Below are 16,325 nucleotides of genomic sequence, written 5' to 3'. Positions count from 1 at the left end.
CGGGGCGGGGCGGGGCGGGGCCGCGCAGCCGTGGCTTTAACCGGCGGGGCAGAGCGGGCCGGAGCGGGGCAGCGGGGATGGCGGAGGCGCTGTGGCTGACGCCGGCCGCCCGCCTGGCGCCGGGCCACGTGTACCGCATGGCGGGGGCGCTGGGCGCCGAGCTGCAGCGCCTGTCGGGCCGCTTCGGGGCGGAGGCGGTGTGCGGGCTGGTGCCGCAGGTGGTCCGGCTGCTGGAGCTGCTCGAGGCGCTGGTGGGCCCGGCCGAGCCGCAGCCCGAGGCGGAGTCGGAGGCCGGGGCGGGCGGCGGGCCGGAGCCGGGCGCGGAGCCGGCGCTGCGGGCCCGCCTGGCCGCGCTGCAGGACGAGAGCCGGGAGCTGCGGGCGCGGCTGGCCCGGAGCCGGGCGCACGAGGGTAGGCGGCGGCGGGGCGGGCGGGCAGCGAGGAGGCGGCGGGGCGCGAGGCGGGCCGGGCCGGGCCGGGCCGGGCTGGCGGGGGAGGTTCCCCAGCGGCAGCTGTGGCGCGGCCGGCTGCCCGGCCGGAGTGCCCGGCGGCGGGGGCGCGGCTGACGGTGCCGTGGCTGGGGCGCAGACAGCACCGTGCGCCAGGAGCGGGACGTGATGCTGCGCTTGAAGGAGGTGGTGGACAAGCAGCGGGACGAGCTTCGCGCCCAGGCCCACGAGATCCTGTGCAGGAGCCGGGACACGGAAGCGGTGAGAGGCACGGCGCGGGCGCTCCCGCAGGGAGGCGCGGCGCGGCGGGGGGCACGCAAGCGCCCTGTGTGGGGTGCGGCCCGCAGACACGCGTGCCCTGGTGCCTCACGCCCGGCTGCGCCCGGCTTCCCAGCTGCAGGAGCAGCTGACCCGCTTCATGTCCATGAACGAGGACCTGCGCAACAAGCTGGCCGTGACCCAGGCCCAGCTCCGGGCCGCGCTGGAGAAGAACGGCGACGCAGAGACCGCCGCGCCGCCCAGCCGGCGGGAGCAGGAACGGCCGGCCAGCACCGTGCCTGCCGTGGACGCCCCCGGGCCCAGCGCGGTGAGAGGCTGGGCTCGGGCGCTGCGGGGCCGGGGCAGAGCAAGGCCCCTGCTGCCGTTGTGCGCGGAGCCCAGCGCTCTGGCCCCGGGGCCGGGCGGAGCCAGGCGCACCACCGCGGTGGGGGAGCGGTCGGGGGGCAAGGGGCTCCCTGTGCCCGGGGCTGTGGGGAGGGGCTGACCCAGCCCCGTGTCGGAGCCGGGGTGGGGCCGCGGGCTGCCCTCCCGCAGCACGTGCCTGTGCGGAGAGGGGGCGCGGGAGGATCCCAGGTGCGCGGCGCGGCCTGCCCTGCAGCCAAGGATGCCGGCACTGAGCTCTAATCTCGCAGCTAGGGCGCGGCTTCCGGCTTGGTGCGGGGCCCGGGAGTTGGCCACCTTGCTGTGCCCTGCCTTCCCCGCCTGCTCAGCTGTCCCCTTTCGGGTCCTAGGCTGGGGTCACCGTGCCTGGGGAGGAGCTGCAGCCGCCCGGCCGAGCCACCAGCTCTGCTGACAGGGGCTTCTCCAAGGAGGAGCTGCAGCAGATCCTGCAGGAGCGGAACGAACTCAAGACCAGCCTCTTCCTGGTGCGGGAGGAGCTGGCCTACTACCAGCGGTGAGTCGGGCTGCGGCCCGGCCCGGTCCAGGGCACGGTGCACCGGGGAGGGCAGGCGTGGTGCGGCTCATGCCCGATGCTCACTGAGCTCCGGGAGGACGAGGCGGCTTCCCTTGCCCTGCTGAGCCCTCGGCTTGGGGGTGGTCGGTGCCGTGCCAACCCCCAGGCTCTGCCCCGAGCCCTGAGGGGAGTGCAGCTCCAGCCCCCATGGGGGTGGGCGACCCTTTCCTCTGCTTCTGGCCCTGCAAGGCCTTCAGCCCAGCCTGGCCCTGAGTGCCGCCTGCCCCGTTCCTGCAGGGAGGTGCTGAACCAAGAGCACGTCCCTGGGCTGCTGCTGGACGCGATGAAATCTGTTGTCAAGAGGCAGAGGAAGAAAATCCGAGCCAAGATGCTGGGGACAGTGGACGAGCCAGCGAGCAGGTGAGTCCAGCCGGCGGCAGGGCTGGGCGCTTGGGCTGGGGCGGCTCCGGCTCCAGCTCCCCCCACGCCTGGACGGACTCTGGCTCGGCCCGGCCTGTGACGCGCTGCCTGCTGCAGCGCTGAGGGACCACCCTGCCCTGCCGCGCCGCGCCGCTCCCGGACGGGCCTGCCCCAGCCTGCAGGTGGACTTCGTAAGCTGCCCACAGCTGGCGCTGCGCTGCCCGGCTCGCCAAGGAACTCTGCTCAGCTTGTCGCCCCCGCCCCACCATGGGGCCACGCTGCTGGACACGGCTCATCACCGCCACGGGGCATGGCCCCGCGGGGGGAGGCTGCGGCAGCCCCAAGCGCCGTGCAGCGCTGGCCACGTGCAGACCCCTGCCCCAGCTGTCGGAGGCACCGGGCGGGCGCCACTGAGGACAGCAGTGACGGGCTCCCAGGACAGTGGGATCCATGGGCGGTGCTGGCAGGTCTGCAGGGAAGGGCTTGCTCGCGCTTGCTGCTTGAGGACTGTTTGTGCGGGGGCCAGGACCCCGGCGTGCTCTCCGCTGCACGCGTGGGGCTGCATGCGCTCGGGGCTGCACGCACTGTGGGGCGCGGGGTGGGGTTGTCTGGTGTGCATGTTGCTGGCTTTTAAGTGCCTAATAAAGGGGCCCAGCTTTTCTACAAGGCTTCTCTCCTGCTACTGCTTCCTGCGGGGCGGGGAGGGGAAGGGAGCAATCCACCTGTCAAGGGCGAGGGACCAGCACCCCCTCCCAGGGCTCCTGTTTCTGGCCCCCTGCACTGGGCAGGTGGAGGCAAAGCCTTGCCTGGGAGGCAGCCACGTTGTCTGGCAGGTGGGCAGCCCTCTAGAGCTGGCACGGCAGGCCTGGACAGCCCGGAGGGCATTGTCTCGGGGCCCCATCCCGGTGCGGCTGCAGCTCTCCAGCAGCCCCCTGCCCTGGCTGCGTGACCTCCCCAGCTCAGGCAAGCTGCATGCTGCAGGAGCTGAGTGCTTGGGAATGATGTGGGCACCCTGCCCAGCTCTCCTGTGCAGGGGGTCTCCGCACGCTGCCGCCACCCCCTGCCCTGCCCTGTCCTGCCCTGCTAGCCAAGCAGCCCTCAGCCTGCAGTCGGGCAGGGTGCTCTGACACCCCTGACTCCTGTGATCTGGGCTTGTGCTCCCAGGGGCTGCAGCTGCCTCGGCCCCTGCCCCTATGGCTCTGTCCCTCCTGGCCATGGGGAGCGCCTTGTTCTTTATCTGCCAGCTGCTCGGGCTTTGCCTTCCCCAGCCCCCTCCTGGGCATCCCAGGCTGGCTGCACTGACCAGACGCTGGGGCAAGAGCCACTTGTGGCTGCGGTGCAGCAAAGGGCGGGCGAGCTCCTCACCCTGGTGACCCAAGTGCCGAGGCTGGCGCCCGTCTCGGGCAAGCAGCCAGGCTTGTGCCTTGGCCCCGACGAGGCTGTCCTACAGCCGGGTCCTTGCATAGGCTCTTCCCCATGCCTAAAGCTATCTTGGCTGCAGCTCTTGAGCATAGCTGCCTTCCTCCCTGGGCCTGGCCCTGAGGCCTTGCCAGGCCCTGCCAGCACAGGCCCCACGCCCCGGGCACATGCATTGTGTTCGGCCCCTGCCCTGCAGCGTCTGCAACACAGGTCTCCGTGCAGGGACGGTGCCCTCGGGCAGGGCTGGAGCCTGTCCGTGCGGGGGCTGCCATGCAGGAACCTCTGGGGACAGGCTCTGCCACCAGCGAGGGAGTGCCCATGGTTCTTGAGGGCTTTCCCTGCCCCCCGGCATGGACAGACAGTAAATGACTGGTCCCTGGAGCCATGTCAGCTGGTTGGAGACGGGCAGGGGCACTGCTTGGGGAGGACTGGGCAGTGGGAGAGCCCTGGCTGCACGAGCTCTCACCCGGGTCGTGGGAATGTCCCTTGCACTCCGTGGATCGGCCCTGGGCCGAAAGGGCACGTGCACGCATGTGCCTGGCTTGCAGTAGCACGTGCTGGGCAGTGGGAAGAGCAGCACGCGTGCCCAGCTAGTGGCAGGAAGGGAGCCTGGGGGCACATCTGCTGACTGAGATGCGGGTGCTCCCTGGTCACGAGGATCGTGGGGCTCGGCACTGCCTCCAGATGTGGCGGGGAAGCCCGTCGCTGCGGAGAGGGCTGCGACCCCAGGGGCCATTTCTAGCTCTGCGACCATGGCGGCCGCTCCATGCCCCGGGACAGGAGGCAGGAGCCCAGTGGCCGCAGTCTCTTCCCTGCTCGGGGTCTTGGCCCCAGGTCTGACTTCTCCTTTGCACGCTAGTGATGACGATGATGATGATGATGATGATGACAAGGGCTCATGGCTCCCAGCACCCGAAGCAGGCAGTGTGGGCGCTCAGACCCCTGGCTCCAAAATCAGAAGCTTGTAAGTCTCTCCCGAGATTGCGGCCGTGGGGGCGCGGAGCGGGGTGGCCTGGGGCCGGGGCGGGGAGGAACTCCGCGGCAGCGGGAGGAAGGAGCGCCCTGAGGCACCGGCTGCGATGGCAGTGCCAGCCTGAGCTGTTCCTGTGCGCGTGCCTGTGCGGCGCAGGGCCTGGCGGTGCAGCTGCCAGGTCGACGGTGCCCCGGCATGGCACAGCCCGTGTCAGCTGCCCCGGTGCCAGACTGCTGCCCCGGGCACTTGGCTCCCAGGCAGTGACAGGGCAGCTCTGGCCACGGCTTGGCTCGCGGCTCCACCACCTGCACCTTGGGCCCCTGGGAGCCTGCCTCCGCTCACCCATGGGCTCTCCTGCCTTTCCTGCAGTTTTGGCCTGTGGTATCGTGGCAGTAGCAGCTCGGACGCCTCCCGGCCAGGCAGCGCTGCAGCGTGGGAAATCATTGACTCGCAGGATGTGTGCGCGGAGCAGGATGGAAGCGAGCCTGCGGCCCATTCCCCCGCCGAGCCAGCGAGCGAGTGAGCAGGGACCTGCCCTGGCCCAGCTGCGGCCCTCTCCCTCCGCCCGGCGCCCAGGACGCGCTCCTGGACCGTGCGGTGGCCTCGGCTGCGCTTGGGGCATTGCTCTCCACGTCGCAGAGCCCGTTCCCGCCGTGGCTGCAGAGGCAGCGTTGGAGCAAGTCCGGCATAGGGGCATCCTCACCTCTGTGGTCTGATGGTGCTGGGCAGCAACTCGCAGCCCAGTGTCCTGATGCTGTGCATCCCACCCGTTCCTGTCGCCAGCCCGGACACATGCAGCTGACGGGCGACTGCCTTGGCTTTGTGCCCTCTGTGCCAGTGCTGCGCCTCGTGCGCCAGGAGCAGGACAAGGCGCGTTCCCCACGGCAGCAGGTTGGCTCGGCCGTGTGGGCAGCATGGGACGCAGACGTGATGCGGGGCCTGGGGGTCCAGCCCGTTGGATGACAACATCGGGGCCAGGATGCTGCTTTCTTGCTCTGGGCCTGGGATCAGCCCCAGAAATAAACCCGCCGGGGACTGCGCTGCGCCCGGCATCCCGAGCTGCGCCCGTGTTCTCAGCGGCTGTCCGTGCCCACGGCTGGCAGGGACGCTGGTGGGGTCTCGGCAGGTCGTGCCGGCAGCAAGGGCCCGTCTTGTTGTGGAGTCACCTCTGGCTGCTCCCCGGGTGCCAGCTGAGGGTCCAGCCTTCACCACAGCTGTGACCCCGGCCCCAGGGGGCTGGTACCTGGGCACCTGCTGGGCACACGGCAGAGCCCCCTCCCCAGTGCTGGCAGGGAGTGCCTTGTCTGGTCTGCGTTTGCTGCTCTTGTGGCTCCAGCCCCGGCGGGGTTGCAGCCCCAGAAAGTGCCGGGAAGCGGGGCGGGCTGCCCAGCCTGGAGGTGCTGCTGGCCCGGTGGCCCCCAGCCTGTTCCACCTCATGCTCACGGGGCAGGAAAAAGCTGTTTCCTGTGCATCCGCTGCTGCGGCGCCAGGAGAGGTGGCTGAACGCTGGTGGCTGGAGACGTGCCCGCCCGGTCCCTGCAGCCCATGCTGGCTTCCGGGGGGGAGCGGGGCGGCGGAGGCCTGCGCCTTTCCCACAGCTCCATCGTGCCCCGGAGGCCGGATGCACAAGGCCGTGTCGCACCTGGCTGGCCCACAGGGGATAGCAGCACCCAGGGCTGTGCCCAGGGTGAGGGAAAAGGTATGGGGTGCATGGCGGAGCCAGGCGGCACAGGGCGTCCCTTGTGCCTGGCTCAGCGCAGCAGGGCGAAGGCTCATGCCGAGGCGCTGGGAGGCTCTGGCCTCTGCCTGCCGTGTGGGCACCTGGCATGGGCCAGCAGCGAGGCAAAGGCCTGGGGAATGCCTGTGTGAGCCCAGCCTGCCTCCCTGCCCCCTTGGCCCGGGGCTTTATCACCTCCTCCCTCCCGCGTTTCCTCAGGAAGCAGAAAGGAGGAAACTCCAAGCCAGGGAGAGGAAGCAAGCGACCCGGAGGAGACGGACGGGCTGGACGGCAAGCACTGCGCTGGGCAGCCCGGCATGGCGTGGCTGCGGGTCCTGTTCTGCCTCCAGCTCCTGCTCTGGGCCTGGGGCTCCGCGCAGGAGCTGGACGCAGCCGGGAGGAACGTGTGCGTGGACAAGAGGTAGGACAAGGCCGGGCAGTGGGACGCGGGGAGGGGAACGGTCCCTTGGCCGCGGGGCAGGACGGGCGAGGTGGGAGGCAGCCGTGGCCAGGCGGGGCAGGGAAGGGGCCTGGTGTCACGGGTCATGGGTGGGGGTCATGGGGCAGAGCAGCCGCCCAGTGCCTGGGCGATGGAGTCGTACTGGTCAGGGCTGAGCGGGATGCTTGTGGGCGTTGCATGGCCCAGGCCCGGGCCATGCGCCCGGCGGTAGCGCGTGGCGCCTGGTTCCCCACGGTGCCACACGGCGCCTGTGCGGAGCCAGGCAGCCCCATCCCTCGGCGCCGCTTCGGGCATGTGGGATCTGAGGGGGGGTCTCGTGTCCTTGTCCGTGTCCTGGGCGGCCGTGTCTCTGGGGCAGCCTCGGGCCCACGTCGCCCACCCCACCCCACCCCACCCATGGCAGCTGAGCCCTGTGCTGCTGCCGGCCTCGCCAGGGAGCCGCTCGCGGGGCCGCGGCTGCAGAGCCCCCGTGCCGGGCGAGGGCGAGCCGCGGGCCGTGGTGCCACGCAGGCAGGGCCCAGCCGCCAGGCCAGGCCAGGCCAGGCCAGGCACCCCCACGCCCAGCATCCCGCCTGTGCGCTGGCTCCCTGCCCAAGGCCCTGCCTCCGGGCGCTCCCGTCGCCCCAGGGCCCTGCCTCGGCCTCCTTCCTGCCCGAGCCCTGAGGATTTCCAGGCTGCGCCATCTCCGGGCAGCGTATGGCTCCCTGCGCCAGCCCCGCGGCCTGCGCCCGGCTCGGGCTCACGGCGCGCTCTCCCTGCAGCGTCCCCGCAGGCCTGGCGTGCTGCCCCGGCTGGAGGCAGGAAGGCAAGGAGTGCACGGCTGGTGAGTGACTGGGCTTCAGCCCTGCAAGGTGCCCAGCGGGGCCGGCGGGCTGCCAGCTGTCGGGGCAGGGTTATGGCAGGCTGGGCTGCCGGGCCAGGGGTGCCCGGCTGGGATGGACGGGGCTGGGTGCGGGAGAGCTGCGCTGAGTTGCCCGTTGCTGCTGCCACAGCAGTGTGCGAGGGCGAGGACGCCTGCACGGCCGATGAGGTGTGTGTGAAGCCGGGGGTCTGCCGCTGCAAGCCTGGCTTCTTCGGGGCCCACTGCAGCTCCCGTGAGTATGGCGGGGTCGGAGGAGGGGGTTGGGGACGGGCCCACCTCCACCCCGACCCGCAGACGCAGGCAGATGGGCACGGCCATTCCCGCTGCCCGAGGGCCCCGGCGGTGGGCAGCTCCTGTCCCTTGCCTCCCATGGCGCAGGGGCCCTGCGGAGCTGCCTACTGGCCCTGGCGCAGCCTCGGCTCCAGCTGCTCTCCTGTTGCCTTCGCAGGCTGCCCCGACCAGTACTGGGGCCCTGACTGCAAGCAGAGCTGTCTGTGCCACCCGCATGGGAAGTGCAACCCCGTCACCGGCCAGTGCACGTGCCACGCCAATCGCTGGGGACCTCTCTGCCAGTTCCCGTGCCCATGCGGGCCTCACGGTCACTGCCACCCCCTCACCGGAGCTTGCCTGTGTGAGCCGGGCTGGTGGGCACCGACCTGCAAGCGGCAGTGTCAGTGCAACCTGTCTGGCTCCCGCTGCGACCCCGCCACCGGGCAGTGCCTCTGTGCCCAAGGCTGGTGGGGCAGGCGGTGCAGCTTGCCGTGCTCCTGCCACCTCTCCCCGTGCGCCCAGGACTCGGGGAAGTGCGAGTGCAAGGCGGGGTTCTGGGGCTTGTTATGCCAACACCCGTGCGACTGCCTGCACGGGAGCTGCAGCCCCGTCACTGGGTCCTGCACCTGCAGCCCTGGCTACCAGGGCAGGAGCTGCAGGGACCCCTGCCCAGCCGGGCACTACGGACCGCAGTGCAAGCACAGGTAAGAGCAGCGCTCCTCCGCACCGGCTCCCGGGAGGGGCTGCCCAAGAGCCCCGTGGCCCAGGCGTGTGCCCCGCTGCCCAGCCGAGCTGGGGGAGGTCAGTGCTGGGATCTGAGCCCCGTTTGCTCCAGAGCCCAGCTCTTGCCCAAGAAGGAGCGAGAGGAAGCGAAGCTGTGCCGGGGTTGGGAGGCAGGCTGAACAACTGCACGTGCCCCTGGGGAGTCCCGGCCGTGGGCTGCTGGCCAGCGTGGAGGAACAGGCAGCTCAGTTCTCCATGGGGCAGCCCCATAGGGTAACCGCCTGACCCTAATTGGGCAGGACAGTCCCGGAATGGGAGCATGAAGTCCTGATCCCGGGGTGCCGGACAGCACATGTCTCAGACTGGCGGTATTGTGCAGGGATCGGGGTTTTCCGTTCGCGGCGGGAAACGTTTCCCCTGCAGGCGGGCGGGTCCAGCAGTGCGGGGCTGCCCGGGGCTGGGGGGAGCGGGGTGCAGGGGCACCACGTGTGTGCACGCAGGGGCACCACGTGTGTGCATGCACACGCGCGTGTGGCAGCCAGGCAGCGTGGCGAGCAGCTTTGCAGGTAGGTCGGGGGTGAGGGGACAGATTGAGGCCCCCACCGGGAGGGAGGGAGGGAGGGGCTGGGGCTGGGGTGCTAACAGCTGGGGCAGCAACGCAGGGACGTGGGGCTGGCCGGAGGGGGCCAGTGGGATTTGGAGCCCCGAGTCCACAGCAGGCAGCCAGAGGGAGAGGAGGCGGGCATGCGTCCTGCCTTTCTGTTTTGACACGGTGGCCAGTCGCCCCACGGCCCTGCCGCGTGCTGGCTCCGCCGCCCCAGGGAGGTCTCGTGGGGCTGCTGCTGCCACCCCCAGGGACTGCACCGGGCATTGCCCTTGGGGCGGAGCCGCCCCTGCCCCTGCCCCTGGCTGGGCTCTCGGCTGGCGGTGCAGGGTGAGGCCGTGGGGAGCTCCCTGCTGCATGTGCAGGCCCGAGGCTGGGCCTGGCAAGGTGGTTCAGGCTCCAGTGGGTCACCGATGCCTGGGGTACTGCTGTGTGGGGCGGAGGACTGGGGCCTCCGCTGCCTCCTGGTCCAGCCCCGCTACCTGCCGCACTGATCGCCTCCTTCCCCCGATCACCCGGCAGCTGCGGGCACTGCAAGCGGAGCCAGCCCTGCTCGCCCGTGGATGGGTTCTGCCTGGCGTGCGAGCCGGGCTGGAACGGGACCCTGTGCAACCAGCCCTGCCTGCCTGGACGCCACGGGGAGAACTGTTCCCAGGCCTGTCCCCAGTGCCGGGGTGGGGAGACCTGCCACCCGAAGACCGGCACCTGCCAGGACTGTGATCCCGGCTGGACAGGACCCAGGTACGGGCCCTGCGCTGGGCAGGACGGGGCCGCCACCTCCTTTCTGGTCTCGGGCGTGTGCAGGGGGCATGTGGTGGGAGCTGCCTCCAGAGACCCCAGACTCTGGCCCTGCTAGTTGGCCACGTGTCCTGTCTGCCAACAGCCACAAAGCCGTGATCGCTGGTGCCCTCAGGCAGGGGGAGCAGAGGCAGTCCTGCACCCTGTGGGGCCCTTACACCAGCACCCTCGTGCTGCAGGCTCTCCTGGGCCTCCCAGCTCTTCGGTGCTGTCAGCGTCTGCACTCCCCGAGGGTGGGATGGGGCAGGCTGTGCTGTGAGCCTGTCAACCAGGCACAGAGCCCAGGGGTCCTGGGCCTGGCAGCAGGTCTGTGCCCTGCCGGGCAGGGTGCATCCCGGCCTCAGTCTGCGTGTCAGTCCCGTCTGATCTCTCTGCAGCTGCGATGCGCCCTGCCCGGACGGCATGTTTGGGGACAGGTGCCAGCTCCCCTGCCCAGTATGCATCAAAGGGCGTTGCGACCCGGTGTCTGGGGAGTGCGTCTGCCAGGCTGGGTACTGGGGCAGCAGGTAAGAGCAAGGGGCACGTGGGCAGAGCCAGCCCGTCCCCACAGGGCCTCTCCCATCTCTCTCTCTCCCCACAGCTGCAATGAGACCTGCCAGGATGGGTTCTTTGGTGTGAACTGCTCGTCCCCGTGCCCGTGCGCAGGGGGCCCCTGCCACCCGCTCTCCGGGGACTGTGCACTCAGTGAGTGACGCCCTGCGCTGCGCTGCGCTGCGCTGCCCGCACCACTTCCCTGCTTTCCCGGAACCAGCAGCTCCTGCTCCCCGGCCCTGTTCCCACCTCCGTGGCTTTGGCTTCCTGCTGCAGTCCCTCCCCGTGGGCGCAGATGGGTGCGCCTGGCATGACAGGCTCCGCACTGAGCAGGCGGGGCTGGGGTCTGCACTGGCAGAGAGCAGGGCCCACCTCTCTGCAGCCCTTTACCTGGACTGCAGCCCCTTGCTCTGTCGCCGGGTCTGTGCCCAGCCTGCAGTCGGGCAGGGCTGTCATCCAGAGCATGTGGGCAAGGGCAGAGCCACCCGCCTGCTTCTGCAGCGGAGTTGTTCTTCCGAGCCCATCCCAGCGATGAGGGACCCAGGGTTGAAGTTCCCTGGCCATCAGCAGGGCGCATTGCTGTGCCTGTTTGGGGGGGGCAAGGCCAGTGCCAGGCAGGGGTCCCAAACTGTCCTCATCCCGTCCCAGGGGTCTGGTGCTGCTTGGCACTTGCCGGGCTGCAGCTACTGTAGCACGGCCCTGCTGCGCCGGCAGTCCAGCGCCTCACCCCGGGCTGCCTGGCCTCTCCTGCAGGGTCTCGCTACCAGGGCGCCCTGATCGCAGGCGTGCTTGTCCCGCTGCTGCTCCTGCTGCTCTGCATCGCCTGCTGCTGCTGCTGTGGGACCGGCCAGGTGGAGGCGAGGGACAGGTACCTGGAGGAGCTGCCTGGGGCAGGGAGGGGAGCGGCTACAGGCTCTGGGCTGGCACGGGCCAAGCAGAGCCACCCGAGGCAGGAAGAGGAGCGGTAGCAGCTCCCCCTGAGCTGAGGCCTGGTGGGACTTCTGTGCTCCTGCTGAAGCCCCTTGTACTGTCCTGCACCTCCCTGAGTTGCCAGCTCCTCCTCCTGGGTAAGTCGGCCCAGAGCCCCAGCACTCGAGCGTGGGCAGAGCTGGGGTGTCTCCGCTCTGGGCTGTGGGAACGTGTGGACCCAGCAGCATCCCCCGTAGCATCCAGATCTGGGCCACGTCCTGCAGTGACCTGCAAATGTGCAGAGACAGGGGCCCCAGGCCTCGCGCACGGGGCAGAGATGGGGTTGCTGCCTGGGGGGTTCTCCAGACCCGGGCTCGCTGCACGGCTCCCGGGGGCAGGGAGCTCACCCCTGCCAGGAGCCGGGCTTCTCCACCTGCTCTCTGTTCCTGCTCCCCAGGGCAGCCATAGCCGACGCGGACGTGCTGTCCCGAATGAAGCACCACGTGCAGGGTGTGCTAGCCAACCTCAGCTCCATGCTGCCTTGCTTCTCGCTGGGGGGCTACAAGCTCCCCCGGGTCACAGGTAAGAGCAGGGCTGTGGGCTCTGCCTCGCCTTGTCGGGGCCTTCGCAGCCAGGGTTGGAGCCGCCTCCCGGCACACGGGGCAGGGCTGGGCTGGGCTGGGCTGGGCTGGGCGCACCCCGAGCTTTGCCCACCCCTTTCCACAAGTGCCACCATGAGCAAGCCAGCGAGCTGTGCCCAGCAGCCAGCGAGTGCCTGCCCCGGAGGTGGTGCATCCATGGGCAGCGGGGAGGTGGCGGCCAGCCTGGCACGGGGTCCTGATGGGGTCGCTCCTTCCCTTGCAGTCTCGCACCACGACACGGAGATTCCCTTCAACCCCAGCTTCATCGAGCCGCCCTCTGCGGCCTGGGCCTCGGACAGCTCCTTCTCCTCCTTCGACTCGGACGACGACGGCCCGGCCTACTGCGTCCCTACCATTGCCATGGAAGGTAATGCTGCCGTGCTCGGGCACTGTCTCCGACCCCTGGGCGAGTCTCCCTGGGGCAGTCGGTCCCCTGGTGCAGATGCCTTTGTGCGGGGTGACTTGCTGCCTGCACACATGGGGTTGGGTTGGGGGGTCAGCCCTGGGAAACGGCACTCGCTGGGTCTCCTGCCACGTGGAGCTCCGAATCTTTCTCTCCTCCTGCTTTTCCCTCTGTGCTGGGAAGCCGAGGCTGCGTCTGCACAACCCGCTCGGGGTTGCTGCAGTGGGTGTCCGAGCTGTGCACCCCAAGATGCTGTTGATCTCAAAAGCTGCTTTCTGGAGCCAGCTCGGGGCACCTGGGCGTGCACAGCAGCCCCACGTTAGGCCTGCATTGGATCCCCCATGGATGTGGGGGAGCCTTCCAGCCCAGCGCCTTCCCCTCCACCCTGCCCCGTAGACCCAGAGCCGTGTCTGTGGGTGAAGGAGACGTGACCCCAATGGCTCTTGTGCTGGGAGCTACAGCCCCCGGAGCCCTGCCTGTGGCCAGGAGCAGATGGCCACGCGCTATGCCCTCGACCCCGTGGCAGGAGGTCCCCTCGTGCTGGGAGCCTTCACCCCTCCCTTCATTGTCCTCAGATGTGCCAGCAGGCTCTGAGCTTCAGGAAGGCGGCTCCCCAGGGAACGAGTTGCCCGACGCAACGGCCTTTAACTTGGAAGACGTCTCCCAGCCGTTCATCATCCCCCGCACGTCCAGCATTGCCAAGGCCAAGAGGCCCTCGGTGTCGTTTGCCGAAGGCACTAAGTTTGGCCCTCAGTGCAGAAGCGGCTCTGTAGAGACGCCCAGCACCTCCCGGAAGCCCAAGTCCTCTTGGGGTCTCCCCAAGCCACCCCCGGCCGACGTGGAGGAGAGTGCCCAGCCAGGTGGGTGGCCCAACGACTACGAAAACGCAGAGCCCATCGCCACGGGCGAAGACAGCCACCGGCCCTCACCCCGCAGCACCCCAGGGGGCCGGAGGAGGGTGGTGTCCAGCACCCGGCATGTGGCCCAGAGGGTGGAGGCCCTCGAGGCAGCTTCGAAGCTGGAGCAGAACGTCACGACCATTTACATGACGGTGGGCACGGCGAGGAGGGGCACCCGGCACAGCGGGGGCAGCCAAGGGAGCGGAGAGGGGCCGGTGCAGGCGGTTCTCAAACGGCTGGGCAGTTTCCAGAGAGGCAAAAGGGCCTCCAAGGAGGAGCCCAAAGTGCGCAGAGGCCCTGAGAGCATCCAGAAGCCTCCCCGCCGGGCCCTGGGCCAGGAGAGGGACTCCACATACACCCACACCCCGCCCCAGCAGAGAGAGGACACCAAGAGCCTAGGCCCGGGCACCGCTGAGCCCCCCGCAGAGCAACAGCAGCACCGTGCTGGGCAGAGACCGTCTCCCATCCCCGCAGCGCCTGGGGTTTGGGACGCGGAGGCCCAGGGAGAAGACGAGGCCGAGAAGAGCGAGGGTCCTGAGCGAGCTGGAAATCTAGAAGCAAACGGACAGGCAGCAGCTGAGGAAGAGGAGCCGAAGTATGAGAACGTGACTCCCTATCACAGCAGCCTGCCTCGCAGCCCCTCGGGCGAGTCCCCAGCCACCGCCGCAGAACATGAGGCCAGCCCCTGAGGCCCGCGGCGCCAACCCCGGCCCCTGCTGCTGACCTCAGCCTCCCCGCAGCAGAGCTGGAGCCAGAGCTGGGCAGGCCTGCGTCTCCTCTGACCCCAGACTTCCCTCCCCGACATGCTGCACTAGCTGGACCCATGCCTCGTGCCTCCCTCCAGCCCGTGCCCCGGGTCAGGGGCTGCGTTGTGCTGGGCAGGCTGCCTGCCGGGAGCACCGCACTGGCACCTGATGGGCCACGGTGACCTACATGTGCACGGGGCTCGTTGCCAGGCATGGGCAGGCCGGGCTTCCCGGCCCCGGAGCTGGTCAGACATGACTGCACCGCGACTGCATGGAAAGCCTGGGCGCTGACCTTGGTGCAGCTGCTCCTGGGCTTTCCGGGCAGCCACCTCGGCTCTGCAGGTTGTAGGGCGTCTTGGATCCACTGGGCTGGCTGCAGTGGGCAAGGCACAGCTTCTCCAGGGCCACCCCTGCTCCCACAGTCCCTGGGAGCCCAGGGGGAGGGGATCCCACCCCCGGCCTCCACAGCTCCCTGGGCTGGGGCTGCCTTGCCACGCTCCCAGTTCTTCCTGCTCCTTTTGCTGCCTCGGGTGCTGGCAGGACCTGCTGCACGGGCCCACTTCGGAGTGGCCCCCTGGGGAAGTGGGGCCTGGGCCCGTGTGCCGCTCCGCTCTGCTGCGTGAGCACGGGGATGGGACTTGTTCCTGCCACTGGAGCTGCGGCAGCTGCGCCGCCAGAGCGCACGTGCCACCGAAGCAGCTGGCAGTGACCTGCAGCCGCGGCCCCGGCTCAGTGCTGGGAGCCAGCAACCCGCCGTCCTGGGGAGGCTCTCAGGAGGGGGAGCGCTGGCTTGGACTCCCGGCCGGAGGGGCTGTTACAATGGGGGCTTTTTAGTTGACCGTGCCGCGTGGAGACGGAAGCAGCCCGGCATGGTTCATTTTAGCTGCTTAGCTGCAGAACAGTGGGCTCTTGCAGGTTTCCCAAGCTGCCTTCCACACGTGCTCCGGTCCCTCCAGCTCCAGCTGGTGTGTGAAACGCGGCGCTGCTGTGGCACCGGGGCCCCGGGGCTGGGCTTGCCCGTGTATCGGGGCTCCGTGCTGTGTCTAGCCCTGTGTCACCGGGGCAGGGGAGGCTCTGCCCGAGGGGGATTCCTGCCCGTCCGGCCCCGGGTCCAGCACCACACAACCTGGTCGCTGTCCTGCAGTGCAAAGCTGCTGCCACCACGAGGCTCGGGGACCGGGGCAGAGTCCTCGCTCCCGCCCGGGGCTTGCTGCAGTTCTGGCTTGTTTGCAGGGATTCATTGCTTGCATTTACAGACAACAGCGAGCGAGGCAGAGCGTGGCGGGGTTGGGAATGCCTCGGAGCGAGGAACCGTAGGCCGTGGCTCCTGTCAGGGGCGGTAATCCCAAGCTGAGGTCCCTGGATCATGTTTTAGGGCTGCCAGGCTTCAGTTCTCCCCAAGCCCCCGAGTGTGCAGAGCGGATCCGGCCCCTGGGCCCGGTGTTTCCCTGCGGGGGGCTGAGGAGAAGTCCCAGGCAGGGGCAGTTCCTGCTTTGCAATCGCGGTGGGTGCTAGACAGGGCACTTCTGCCCTGGGACCTGCCTGCCAGGACGGCGGCCGCAGCGCCCGGCCCCGGGGCACAGGGCCCGTTTCTCCCGCCGCCTGCTCGCCCGGGGCAGGACGGGGCGGGCTCGGAGCCAGCCGGCTTTACTGCGGGGGCCGGGATGCATCTGCCTGGGGCTGTGCAGACGGGGTACTGTCGCTCCACCGCCAGCTGAATTTCTACCCTCGAGTAAAAAATGTATCTCACGTGAGTCTGGGGCAGGCGGTAGCTGCCAGCAAGTATACTGTCTTTCCTGTCTTCAGCATAACCGCTCAGCTGCGGCAGAGATCTTCGCCCTGATTAAAATGTCTGCTGTGGCCATGGGTTCCGTTTGCTGAGCGTTTCCCGGCACGGGGGAGAGCGGAGAGGCCCGGCCCGGCCCGGCCCGGCTCGCCGGAGGGGCGGGGGCCGGGGCCGGCCCGAGCCGGGCGCCTTTGCCCCGCGGTGGGCCCGATCCCGCGGCCGTGCCGGCCCGGTGCGGGGAGCGAGGGGTGGGCTCGCGGGCGGAGACGCGGGGGACCACGGTCGTCCCGGGGCTGCGCGCGGGTGCGGTGCGGTGCGCGCCGCTCCCGGCAGGTGGCGCCGCGGGGCCGCGCGGGCGGACGGGGCGGGCTGCACCCGAGCGGCGCCCGCAGCGGGGGGAGCCCGGCGCGACCCCGCGGGCGGGGGGGGGCGCGGTGCTCGGTGCGGGGGATGCGCGGCGGCGCGGGGCGGGGCGGGGAGGGGTGGGAGGCGGCGCGGATTGGCGGGAGCCTGTTTCTAGCCCCGCCGCAGCCAATCCGCG

At 70.1% G+C, this 16,325-nt stretch overlaps 2 protein-coding genes across 4 annotated transcripts; both read left to right on the top strand.

Annotated features, from left to right (window-relative positions):
- The first annotated feature begins 50 nt into the window (after positions 1–50).
- RILP (Rab interacting lysosomal protein) lies at positions 51–5,493 on the top strand. Of its 2 annotated transcripts, XM_059717149.1 has the most exons (7): positions 51–411; positions 589–710; positions 844–1,035; positions 1,460–1,623; positions 1,921–2,043; positions 4,322–4,426; positions 4,805–5,493. In XM_059717149.1, exons 1-7 carry the CDS (start codon positions 78–80, stop codon positions 4,956–4,958), a joined length of 1,194 nt encoding a protein of 397 aa, XP_059573132.1. In that variant the 5' UTR covers positions 51–77; the 3' UTR covers positions 4,959–5,493. The 2 variants fall into 2 exon arrangements, with proteins under 2 accessions (XP_059573132.1, XP_059573131.1); XM_059717148.1 differs by lacking the exons at positions 4,322–4,426; positions 4,805–5,493 and adding an exon at positions 2,161–4,315.
- Positions 5,494–5,595: 102 nt separating this feature from the next.
- Positions 5,596–15,858, top strand: SCARF1 (scavenger receptor class F member 1). Of its 2 annotated transcripts, XM_059717144.1 has the most exons (12): positions 5,596–6,134; positions 6,372–6,573; positions 7,374–7,435; positions 7,605–7,706; positions 7,923–8,448; positions 9,594–9,812; positions 10,247–10,375; positions 10,450–10,553; positions 11,154–11,268; positions 11,767–11,891; positions 12,174–12,317; positions 12,929–15,858. In XM_059717144.1, the coding sequence occupies exons 1-12, from the start codon at positions 5,981–5,983 to the stop codon at positions 13,939–13,941; spliced, it is 2,895 nt and encodes a 964-aa protein (XP_059573127.1). In that variant the 5' UTR covers positions 5,596–5,980; the 3' UTR covers positions 13,942–15,858. The 2 variants fall into 2 exon arrangements, with proteins under 2 accessions (XP_059573127.1, XP_059573128.1); XM_059717145.1 differs by lacking the exon at positions 10,247–10,375.
- The last annotated feature ends 467 nt before the right edge of the window (positions 15,859–16,325 follow it).

This window comes from Alligator mississippiensis, chromosome 14 (assembly GCF_030867095.1).
Source record: "Alligator mississippiensis isolate rAllMis1 chromosome 14, rAllMis1, whole genome shotgun sequence".
Lineage (NCBI taxonomy): Eukaryota > Metazoa > Chordata > Crocodylia > Alligatoridae > Alligator > Alligator mississippiensis.
The sequence above is the reverse complement of the archived record's forward strand: the minus strand, read 5'-3'. Positions and strand labels throughout refer to the sequence as shown.

Bases quoted from the DNA above. Each gene is read 5' to 3' on its own strand.
- RILP (XM_059717148.1), top strand. From the start codon at position 78: ATGGCGGAGGCGCTGTGGCTGACGCCGGCCGCCCGCCTGGCGCCGGGC. The intron at 1,624-1,920 runs GTGAGTCGGGCT...CCGTTCCTGCAG, and splicing joins GAGCTGGCCTACTACCAGCG to GGAGGTGCTGAACCAAGAGC. The intron at 2,044-2,160 runs GTGAGTCCAGCC...TGCCTGCTGCAG, and splicing joins GTGGACGAGCCAGCGAGCAG to CGCTGAGGGACCACCCTGCC.
- SCARF1 (XM_059717144.1), top strand. From the start codon at position 5,981: ATGCTGGCTTCCGGGGGGGAGCGGGGCGGCGGAGGCCTGCGCCTTTCC. The intron at 7,436-7,604 runs GTGAGTGACTGG...CTGCTGCCACAG, and splicing joins AGGCAAGGAGTGCACGGCTG to CAGTGTGCGAGGGCGAGGAC. The intron at 10,554-11,153 runs GTGAGTGACGCC...CCTCTCCTGCAG, and splicing joins CTCCGGGGACTGTGCACTCA to GGTCTCGCTACCAGGGCGCC.